This window comes from Nilaparvata lugens, chromosome 1 (assembly GCF_014356525.2).
Source record: "Nilaparvata lugens isolate BPH chromosome 1, ASM1435652v1, whole genome shotgun sequence".
Taxonomy (NCBI): Eukaryota; Metazoa; Arthropoda; class Insecta; order Hemiptera; family Delphacidae; genus Nilaparvata; species Nilaparvata lugens.
Window position 1 is genome coordinate 92,574,574 of NC_052504.1, and position 11,803 is coordinate 92,586,376.

The 11,803-nt window shown below is 34.3% G+C and overlaps 1 protein-coding gene across 1 annotated transcript in view; it reads right to left on the reverse strand.

Annotated features, from left to right (window-relative positions):
• The window catches only part of LOC111043346 (titin homolog), a 62,615-nt gene extending 54,501 nt beyond the window's left edge, over positions 1 to 8,114 (reverse strand). The window contains 3 exon segments of the mRNA XM_039419618.1: positions 350 to 546; positions 6,623 to 6,807; positions 7,697 to 8,114. Coding sequence (XP_039275552.1) covers positions 350 to 546; positions 6,623 to 6,807; positions 7,697 to 7,850 — 536 coding nt within the window. The 5' untranslated portion in view covers positions 7,851 to 8,114.
• Between the last annotated feature and the right edge of the window lie 3,689 nt (positions 8,115 to 11,803).

Sequence of the window (11,803 nt, forward strand, 5' to 3'; positions counted from 1 at the left end):
AATAATACAATAATTACAAGTACTTTATCACTGATTTACATTTAATGATTGCAGAAAATACAAGTAACAGATGTAAGGTGCAAAGTAATAGATAAGCTGGTGCTACCAGCTAGAATTGCCTTCAAGAAAGCACACGGGGCCACTAATGAGAGTAATGAAGCGGAATCAGAGGACAATAAAGTATGCTAGTCGAGAGTTAGAGGATGCACTTTTTTGGAACAATAGCCCAGTGCAGAGGTAGCGCGGTCCCGTCTCCTTTCTTTAAACCCGACTAATGTTTTTGAGACAAATATTGTTGAAACCTGCTTTCAAAACCTTCTTCTTCCTTTTACCCAGTTTTGATGCTTACTTGGCGACAAGTTCCCAGGTCTCCTCTTCCTGGTCCTCCTTGTAGACGCGCACATTGGCGGTGGGGTCCAGTTGGCACCAGTAGTTGCAGCCCAGCTTGTCGCGACCCAGTGGCTCACTGCGCAGCTCATGCGCCTCTAGCTTGTTGATGTCTGTTTTGAACTTCAGGTTGTAGTCGAATTGGGCGTCAAGTAGAATCTAAAAGCAATATAGAGGTCACGTTAGTGAAATATTTCTTCTAAGTTTGGTTTTGAAGCATCTAAATTTAAAAAACTACTTTGTGGAAATAATTAAGGACTGAACATTTTATGAAGTGAACAACTACAAGACTTAGGCTAGGCCCACACGAGCGCACAAAGTGCGTCTGTTGCAACGTACTTTTTGACGTCCGTTGTAGAAATACATAGAAGTGAATTGGTGACAACACACGAGGTACGCGCGTACCAAGTAACGGAAGTAGTAACGGACGGTGATTTTAGAACTACGCAGAAGCTACAACGCACGTCGAGTAATGCAAAAGTTATTGCCTCGTCTGGTTACATTGCGTAAAGCCAACTGACGTTGACGCACCACACTCAACGCTCGTGTGGTGTCATTGGCGACGGCCATCAAAAAGTAAGTTGCAACGGGCGCGTTTGTGCGCTCATGTGGCCCTAGCCTAAGACTCAATTCACACTTACGCGACTCAGGTCGAGAAGAGACACGACTCTAGTCGAGAGCATGTTTTTTCGAATGGTGACAGTCACGGAGACTAGAATCGACTGGTCTGAGTGTCACCATTTGGAAACACATGCTCTCGACTAGAGTTGAGTCTCTTCTCGACTTTTCGCCTAAGGCTCAACTCATACTACCTCGACTCAAATCGTACGACTCCAGTCGAGGATACTCCAGTCTCTCGACCTTACGACTTTCTTGCTCACTGTCACTACTTCAGTTCCATGCTACTCCATTTCTAACTCAACATTATTAAAAATATGAGATCCAATTGAGATTCAATATGACTAAATTGTCTTATCTAATTCTTATTATTGTCTTATCTAAAATGTTAAAACATCTTCTTCTTCTGGCATTACAGCTCGATGTGAGGGAGCTTTAGCCTCTCGCACTAGAACCCTCCACACATTACGGTCACATGCCTTTCGTCTACATTTCACAACTCCTATCCTCCGGAGATCATCCTCCACTTCATCTCTCCATCGATTGCGTGGCCTCCCTTGTCGTCTTCAACCCTCCATCCGGGCCTTATAAATTGCTTTTGGCATTCGATGGTCTGCCATTCTCTCTCGATGACCAGCCCAGCGCAATCTTTGTGATTTGATGAATCGTACCACATCCTCACCCTTTAGAATTTCATTTATTTCATCATTTGACCGTCTCCTCCAGACTCCATTATCATTGATGCCTCCTAATAATCTTCCTTTCGAAAACAAAATGTTAAATCATTACTTTCATAAAACATAACCTCACTTTCATTAAAAATGCACCGTACTATTCAACTGAAGTCGAGGCTCGACCAACATGTCGAGTCGAGGCTCGACCAACATGTCGAGTCGACGCTCGACTCAGTCTCACAGTCGTGAGGTCGCGGAGACTAGAGTCGACTTGTCCGAGTGTCACTATTTGAAAACAAATGCTGCGTCGAGAAGAGACTAGAGTCGCAGTCTCTTCTCGACTTGAGTCGCGTAAGTGTGAGTTGAGCCTAAACCTATTTCGGACGATGTGTAACCTTATCTAAATATGGGAGAGAAATAGCACAAGGTTACCTTATTTTTTCTCTCCCTATCATGTTGATGATGTATTATTGTATGAATCAATAAAGAATTCTATTTCAAGTAGGAGAAAATTGCAAAGCCATATAGAGTCCAAGCTAGTTCAAGTAGAAACATAGAGAAAATATAGCTTAAGAAGATATCCCATGGTGTAGGTCGTTTATGTTCCAAATTTCAAGACAATGATTGTCGACTACACTGACTATTATTAATGTTTTGTTGGAGTGAGAGTGTAAGAACGGTACAGAATGAGAGGCTACCAGCATTACATAGCTTCACCAAAAACAACTAATATAGTAAGGTCCACGTTAAAATGGCAGTGAAGAAGGGTAGGAGAACAACGTTGCCGATCCTCTCTCTGTCTTGTCAATGCCTCTTCTATGGAGGGTAACTGATACATGTTTATTGATCCTATTATATTGAGCGAGCAATTTCTGTATGTGCAATTATCTGTTTATATTTTTTTATTTATATAACTGGTTATTTATGTCCAACGGATCTCGAAAACGGCTCTTAACGATTTTCACGAAATTTGGAATATAGCAGGTTTATGATATCAAAATTCGATTGCACTAGGTCTCATCCCTGGGAAAACTCGCTGAAGGAGATGAAAAGGATAATTCATCCTTGGAAAAACAGATGATGATTTCGTCGTCTGTCGATAACAGAAGATGCGTGTGCCTGTGTGGGAGATCAGCTGTGTAATCAATTAGCTTACCGTATCTCGCGAGAAATCTAGAAATTTTAATTGACTCCATCAAAAAAATCTGATTTGTTGACATGAGATGGTATATATCATAATATTCAAAGTTAATAATTATTTTATAGTTCTAAGTGATTAGAGAGTGTTATTTTGTTATTCAATTTGGTATGTAAACAATCTAAATTGGAACTTTTATGTTTTTAAATATTTGGACTGAAAATTTGACCTGAATTCAAGTGTATGGAACATATAATCTCCTTTTTGGAATATTTATAATGTATAAATCAAAATTTGGGGAAGAAACAGTTTTGGGTTGTGCCTGTTAGTCCTTCCCCAATCATTTTAAATAATTGAGTTCTGTTTATCAATAAATAAATAACGAGCGAAGCTCGTTGCCCCCATATTGTAATATTAACTGTTCAGTCACGTTTAAAATAAATATTTTATTAAGCAAGAAATTATATGTTTCAATAATTTCATAATTAAGATGAAATATTTGATTATTTAATAATTAATTCTACATGTTAAAAGACGATTTGACAACAGAGCAAAGCGAGAAAGAGATAGCGCTATCTGCTTTGTTGAATGATAGACAAGGATAGCAATACAATTGCTAATCAAACCCTGCCATTATAACGAGGACCTCACTATAGAACACTATCGGCTTGAGTTGACAGTGGAATTTCATAATTAAGATGAAATATTTTGTTTATAATTAATTCTACATTGTTAAAAGACGATTTGACAACAGAGCAAAGCGAGAAAGAGATAGCGCTATCTGCTTTGTTGAATGATCGACAAGGATAGCAATACAATTGCTAATCAACCCTGCCATTATAACGAGGACCTCACTATAGAACACTATCGGCTTGAGTTGACAGTGGAATTTCATAATTAAGATGAAATATTTGATTGTTTAATAATTAATTCTACATTGTTAAAAGACAATTTGACAACAGAGCAAAGCGAGAAAGAGATAGCGCTATCTTCTTTGTTGAATGATAGACAAGGATAGCAATACAATAGTTGCTAATCAAACCCTGCCATTATAACGAGGTCCTCACTATAGAACACTATCGGCTTGAGTTGACAGTGGAATTTCATAATTAAGATGAAATATTTTGTTAATAATTAATTATAAATTGTTAAAAGACGATTTGACAACCAAGCAAAGCGAGAAAGAGATAGCGCTATCTTTTTTGTTGAATGATGAACAAGGATAGCAATACAATTGCTAATCAAACCCTGCCATTATAACGAGGACCTCACTATAGAACAATCGGCTTGAGTTGACAGTGGAATTTGCAACATAAACGCCCTATATACCATGGGATATCTTTTCATGTTAGCTCTTCTCTATGGTAGAATTAAGTAGGATAAAGTTAATTAAGTGGAGATAATAGAATTAAGCAGAGTTAATAAAATTAAGTAGAATTAAAGTTAATAGAATTAAGTAGAATCTGAAACGTTGCGAAGTAAAATTCTACATCAGATCAACATGATAATTACTATACTAAGGTCCATGTTATAATGACAGTGGAGAAAGATATTGGAAAACGGCGTAAACGATTCTCTGCCTTGCCACTGCCTTCTATAGAGAATAGCTGATACCGGTATATCTGACGTGATATCAACTGTACATTCTTGTTTGAAATAATCAATCAAATATTGATAACAAATATGCAAACTGCAGATATTGATAACAGGGTAAACAGCAAGATGGAAATTTATTTAATTATTTATTTACAATGCAAATAACACTAATGTAATAACATTGAAAGATAAAATAATAAGGTAGTCCTTGTGCTATTTTTTTCCAAATTTATAGATGACAAAGTCCAAGATAAGGTTAGAATTTCACGTGTACAATTTTTATAAAATTTTGATCCAAAATAAACATTAAAACTTTTAATTTTGAATTTAGATGGCTTAAATTGATAAATTAATTAGAAATATTCTACTCATTACCACTTTTAACAAATAATATTGAGTTATTTAAGAAATTTGGAACTATTCAAGAAACACAAACTCGTAAACACAGTTAGTCGCTGCTATCCAGAGATTGTCAGTTTGGTGTAAGGGTAAGCATTCCTGGCCGGGTTACTGGGTTCGATTCCCGGGCTGACAAATAATTTTTGAATAGTAGCGCTCATTCGAATTACCATCTAGCTGTTTACACTGTTGTCAATATTTACAGTAGCAGAAGTCTTCGGGGTGAATTATAGCATTTGATTTGGATTTTTGTTTAATAATAAATATGTTAATTAAAAATATTTCCAGATTGTTGAAAAACGTTATGGCAACGTAGCAAGACTAGAAGATGATGGCGCTATCTGCTTTGTCGAATGATAGGCAAGGATAGCAACACCAATGTTAATCAATTATTGTCATTATAGCATGAACCTCACTATATAGAGACGAATTCACGTTATGAAGACAGTACCTGATTAACATTGGTGTGCTATCCCTGTCTGTTATTAGACAAACCAGATAGCTCTATCCCTTTCTACCTCCACACAGTTGCCAAATCGTTTGTTGACTATAAGAAACATAATAAACGACCAGAAAAGGTCACAATATTATGTAAATGTAGTATTAAATCAAAAGGAAATTATATTTTTGAAGATTAAAATATATTTGAAATTGATTTGATATTTATTAATTAATGAGAATTGAAATTAATATTAAATCAGATAATTGTACTGGAATAACTTGTACTTGCATTAGCCCATTAGAAGATGGAGCGTTCATCGAAGCTGAAAGGCATTACAGTACAAGAGTAATGGAGAGGCTATGCACTCCAAGGTCGTTTTTGACATTTTTACAAAAATCTTACCTATTTTTGCGAGGCAGATTTTACAGCAGGTTGCCTCGAGACATCATTGATTCAGCATTCCTGAGGCATCGTTTCAAAATCAATCTTAGGAGGTTTTTGCTTACTCATTGTATTGATGAGATTGAGGGTTGGTATCGGGTGGTTGATTGATTGTTGTCTGGATAATTATTAGTAACTACTTTAATGTATTATTCATTGCTGTTTTTTCCTTTACAAACAGAAATACTCAGTTTCTATTATCTTTATTTTTTTTTCTTGATAATAATTTCATTTTGTTTTTGGGATTTTAACACCGCATGGACACTCTTTATAACACTGCATGAAGACAAAAAGTTTATAATTTTTTGCGCTCAGTAAAATTTGTCAAATCATTTTTTAAATTATAAGTATTATTGTATACATTTCCTATTTATACATTCTTGATAAACTAAGCTCATGTTATATGATTAATTCTATTTCATTTTTTGTTTATTAAGGAGTTTTCTGATTATATTTTCTGTGATGTATAGGCTACTATTTTCTTTGAAATTGTAATTGTTTCAATTGACAAAATAAATTTGAATTTGAGTTATACATAATAGGCAGCACAGGGACAATAGTAGTTTCCACTAGCTGTCGCGGAATTGCGCATTTCAAAATTTAAATTGTATTCCCTCAACAGCTTTAGAAGATATTATTGTCCCCGAGTGCGTCGTTCTTTAGGATATCTTATTTTGCGATATGATGAGGCAATGGTCGCCTTGTTAAATCGATATGTCGACATGAGAATGCAGCTTTGGCCCGTATCAAATTATACACAAAGCAGGGATGCTAGACGTGTTTTTGAGTTTGTCCTAGCGGTGTCCCAATGATAATCAGTTCGATAAGAACTAATGCCTCACGACTCGCTCGAGCGAATTAATAAGTCCTAAGTTACCGGTAATAAGGATCTTATCGTTGAGTTTAACTATATACTTGTAAACTAACCTTGAGAAGCCTTAATCTGACATCCACTTTGGTATTCATGTAGCCGTATCTTTCCAGATCCCAGGCATCTTCTGGTGAATAAGGCTGACAAAATCGAACCAAAGTTCGTTCCCATTTCTCGGTTGAAAATGTCTTTCGAGCTTTCCTCAGCAATTTGATATGGAGATCTATTAGAGACTGCGATACTAATAACAGAAAAAAATAGCATTATTAGTGAAGAACACTTCATTTTTGTGTTTTTGCCTGCATAAGGCTATTTGTATGAGGTCTTATTACATTTTCATATTGTATATTGTTTTTCTTTTTTATTGTATATATCTGTTTTCTACAGTTATTTTTCTTCTGTTGGAAGTTGAATAAATAAATAAAGTAGGATATTGATTGATTGAATTAATTTTTCAGTTTTATAGATTAAATGAGCGGACTTTAGTAGTCTACTTGTCAAAGTAATTTAAATATAAATTTTTAATATTTATAATAGATGTTTGACTTTTCTCGAATTTAGACTATATAAACGATTTTTTTCTGAGTTAAAAACATCAAAAAATTGAATAATTATAACTCTACATTTGCAAGATAACCAATAATACTAACTATATAGACGCAGTTATCAGTTAAAGATTGGAATAGATATGTAATGTAACTACAGTCTATGATTGTTTCACATAACTTAAAATCCGAGTACGGTACGGTAACTTACAGTAAACAGTAAAGAAATTTAGTTGTAGAGAATTTCAGAAAAGAATTATTAAAGAATACCAGTGTAAAGGAAAGAGGTCATTGTTCAAAAATGTTATATTTTGTTTATTTCAAGATTTGATAGCCTATAACTTGAGTTATGTCAAATCTGAAACCTAACCTATATAAGACTATTGTATGAATGGTTTAGTTCAGCATCAGTCCTAAAACGAATTATTTTTATTACTTAATATAATGACAATCATTACAGTATTTGTAATTCAAGCTGAAAGAATGTAAAATACAAACAAAGCTATCAGTAAGCTATCATTTCAAACACTATCAAGAAGATGCCAAGTAGTAAGCCATTTTTCATTGCGTCTAAAAGGATAGTACCTTGTTCTGTATTCTCGATCATTTCTTGAAGATCACTGAATGCAGGATGTGGAATACCACATTGCTCAGCAAATCTTTCCAAAAATGAACAAATAACGGCAAAATTTGGGTCAGATGCACAAGATTGACGTGAAGCTTCATTCTCAGACGCCATTTTCGATTCACTAACTTACAATAACACAACACACTACACAAGATGTATCAAAGAAATGATGCCGAACTTCGACAATCATCTAGAATAATGAATGTTTGATTAAGCTTTTTGAATAATTCTATTGATAATCCACACTTCCTCCATTGTCAGATATAAATGCAAAAACTTATCAACATCTAAAGAATAAAATAATTCATATCCGAATTTCGATGCGGCACAAGAAAACACAGCAACTACTTTGCTTTTGCTTTACACGACACTACCGCTATCTGTTGACAAGCGGTTCTTTTCAAATTGAAGCCGGCTCTTTTTGAATTTGATTTACCCAATCTAAATTTTATTTATATTTCCCAGAGGTGAAAGTAAAATTGTAATTAAGAGCTAAGGAAATATTTTGATTTACTAAATTGTTCAGTTTGAATAACATTTTGTAAGGACAAACTTTTGCTCCGAAGAATCCAAATTTCTTACAATCAAAAGACAACTTGCCAAAGCCAGCAGAAACTATATCAGCTACCGAATACCGGTAAGGTACTCTTTCTACTATTTGGTGAATGAAGGTAGATTTAATTGATACCCCAATAATATTGTAATAGAATTGGTTTGTTGGATTCGTTCATTTATTAACAAGTTTCAACGTATATTTACTAAATATTTAGTTATAAAACAGTGAGCCTAATAACTTGCTACATGGCAATAAACCGCCTATGACAGTATTTGATCAACTTTGGTTTTGCTATTCTTGTCTATAATTCGACAAAGACGGTGTTACTATCCTTTTCTAGGTCCTCAACGATGCCAATTATGTTTTTGACAGTGTAGAAATATAATTAATTATGCAGAGAATCGGCATCGCTATTCTTCTATCTTTATCCACAGCCATTATAACGTGGGTCTCACTATAGGTACCGTATGCTTCTAACATCTTTACCATTCCACCGCTTCCTTGACCTACACTTGTGTTGAAATGATATAATTTAATGCAAAAATAACTTTTAAAAAATGCAATATGGGACTCAAGCCACGTTTACACCAGTTGTAAACAAATCTGTGTTGTTCACATTATAAATGACTTTTATTGCCTTTAAGCCATCAAATACAGCAATTGTTTCGTCAAAGTTTATACAAGGTACTAAAATTGGTTTTTAATATAGATTTATCACAATACAGAAATATCACAGTAAGATTAGGTACTTTTACTTCTGTTGTCTTCGCCGCAGTCTGCTGAACGGGGAATTGTCATTGTCCCTTGAACGGGGTTTTCCACGGCACTAGCCGCTATCTGAGGTGGGTGTATGTATGCTCCTCGATGTATTCTGCAACGGTGTAATTAGGCCGGTCCATTAGGTACCTCTTCAAATCCTTTGCTAGCGGGTTGTTGTAAAACAGCGCGTTGTTTTCTAGTAGTTTTAGACTATCTGGGAGCAAGTTGAACAGGTATGCCCCTGCATAAGACGGATAATCGCTGAGCTTTTTCAATCTATGTTGTGGGAGGTCTATATTGTGATTATGTCTTGTCCCATAGCTGTGACTGTCTTGTCTCAAGATTGGATTTGATTTTTACTTTTGTAAAACACATTGATAGTCCTTTCAGGAACACTGAAAAACTCATTCATTTCATACACAGATAAGAAAGTTTTTTTTTCAAAAAATTGAAGTAGAGAAAACAAGTTGAATGTTGTTGTGCTTTTCAAGAAATTGCAGAAATTTATTAATTTCAGTTGACAACTCTATTGTAAACGTGGCTTTATAGTAGCCTAGTTGTTAAACATGTTTTATGGTAAATTGGATTACGACTAAGGATTCTATACATTCATCGATTTTGAATCTCATCACAAACTGCGATTACGGAATTAAGTCACTTTAAATTTGATGAATTAAAAACTATAGTGAGGTCCACGTTATAATGGCAGTAGATAAAGATGGGAGAACAGCGTTGCCGATTCTCTGTCTTTATAAATTATATTTCTACAATGAAAAAACTGATTTGGCAACGTTTCGAAGCTATAGAAAGATACGGTAGCGCAATCTGATTGGTCGAATGATGAACAAGGATATCAACACCGGATATCAACACCAATGTTAATCAAATACTGACATTATAACGTGGGTCACACATTCACACTATAGCAGTCTATTTTTTCAACTTTTGTGATTAAAAGCCACTTACTTTGATGAGGTCTTTCGGCTGGGTTGCAGTCAGGAAGGTCTTCAGGTCGACTCCCAGGTGCCAGGTCTTGAACCAAAAATGACAACAAAGCAGAAAAATCTCGTCACTTTTGTAAGTGGCTTTTGATCAAAAAAGTATCGAAAAATACACTGCTAGTCTTTAATTTATCAAATTTGAAGTGGATTCTAAATAATATAGATGAGGATGAAATATGCAATGGAAAACACCCGCTGTTATCATCAAAGTTCAGTACCTATTAAATCAACTAATTAATGTGCGAGATAAATTACTTTTAACATGAAGAGGAGAAACCCAATTCTCCCTCCACAGTTTGTAGCATAGTCACAGACGGACATCCTGCGCACAATTGGATGCGCCGTGTCATTTCGCTTCAGGTTCTTGTGATGAACACATCTCCGTAACATACACAAACATATCACTTTGGAACATTGCCAGTGGAGGGGAGCGAAGCGTTACAAAGCTCTCTCACACAGACACAAAAGAAGGAGAATACTGCTAGGTAGTGGGAGAGATTAGTGGAGGATAGAGCATCGGACCTCTCCGTCTTTGAAAAAGAGCCGTGTTAAAAGAAATTTATCTCGCGCTTTAGTGTTATATATGGACAGAGACAAGAGATAAAACACATTATTGAATTGATAATTGATTTATATAGCTTTAAATTCGTTCGTAAACATTTGCATGACTCAGATTACTCTCCTTTTACATAATGGTTTATGAATAATTGTTTTAAAAATTAATAATACAATTATATCAACAACTGAGACAGCATTAAAATAAGGTACGGTACATAGTTAATCTTGTAATATTTATGCAATATAAAATACAATAGTTCATGAACAAATGCTGACTCAACAACTCATGACTGATGGAAAAATATTATCTTATTATTTAATGCTACCGTACAACTTAAAAATCAATAACTGAATACATAGCCTATGTCTAATTTTGATATTAGGTTACTCTCTATATAAAATAGATTACCATTTCATTCAAAACTATATTCGGTCACAATCATTCAACGGATACATTTTTCAGCCAACAAGTAATCATTAACATTCAAACAGCAATATAATATATAAAGTACACGAGTGATAAGTTTACATTAAGAAACACTAGTTCCAAAAATATACACAAAAATAATTTTTACATAATATATTGTTCCAGATAAATTTGGTCTTAAAATAGAATTATTATTTAAAAGTTATAAATATAGCATCACTTGAGCGTTTTAAATTTTATAAAAAGTGAGGTTGAAAAGAATTCGTCAAGATCTTGGTAGAAAATAAGGGCGGTGAAGATTATAAAATTAGTCTTTTTATGTTCCTAGTGCCAAGTTATTAACTATGGTTACAATAGATTTAAATAATTTTCAAGTATATTGATGGTGATTAAGTTTAACTGGAAGCTTCTTTCACTAAAAAATATGGATAGTCAAGATTCAAGATGTTGTTTCTTTACTGTATAGTATTTTTTAAGTACCATAGTTGATTCACTCCATTTATTCCATATTGTTTACCAAATTTGTCACAATTACATAACAAGTATAGGTACCGTATCACATTCAACAAATTTGCTTTCTCATTACTTGGTTGGAAAATAATTTTTGTTATACAACAATTATTGTTCAGATGGATAATTCGAATGAACATTACTGATTTTTTTATTATTTTATGCTGTAAAATGTGATCTTCAACTTCAACTCTCAAACATTGAAATTATATCCTATAAACACCTAAGCTAGCCTTTACTCGCTTACAAAAAT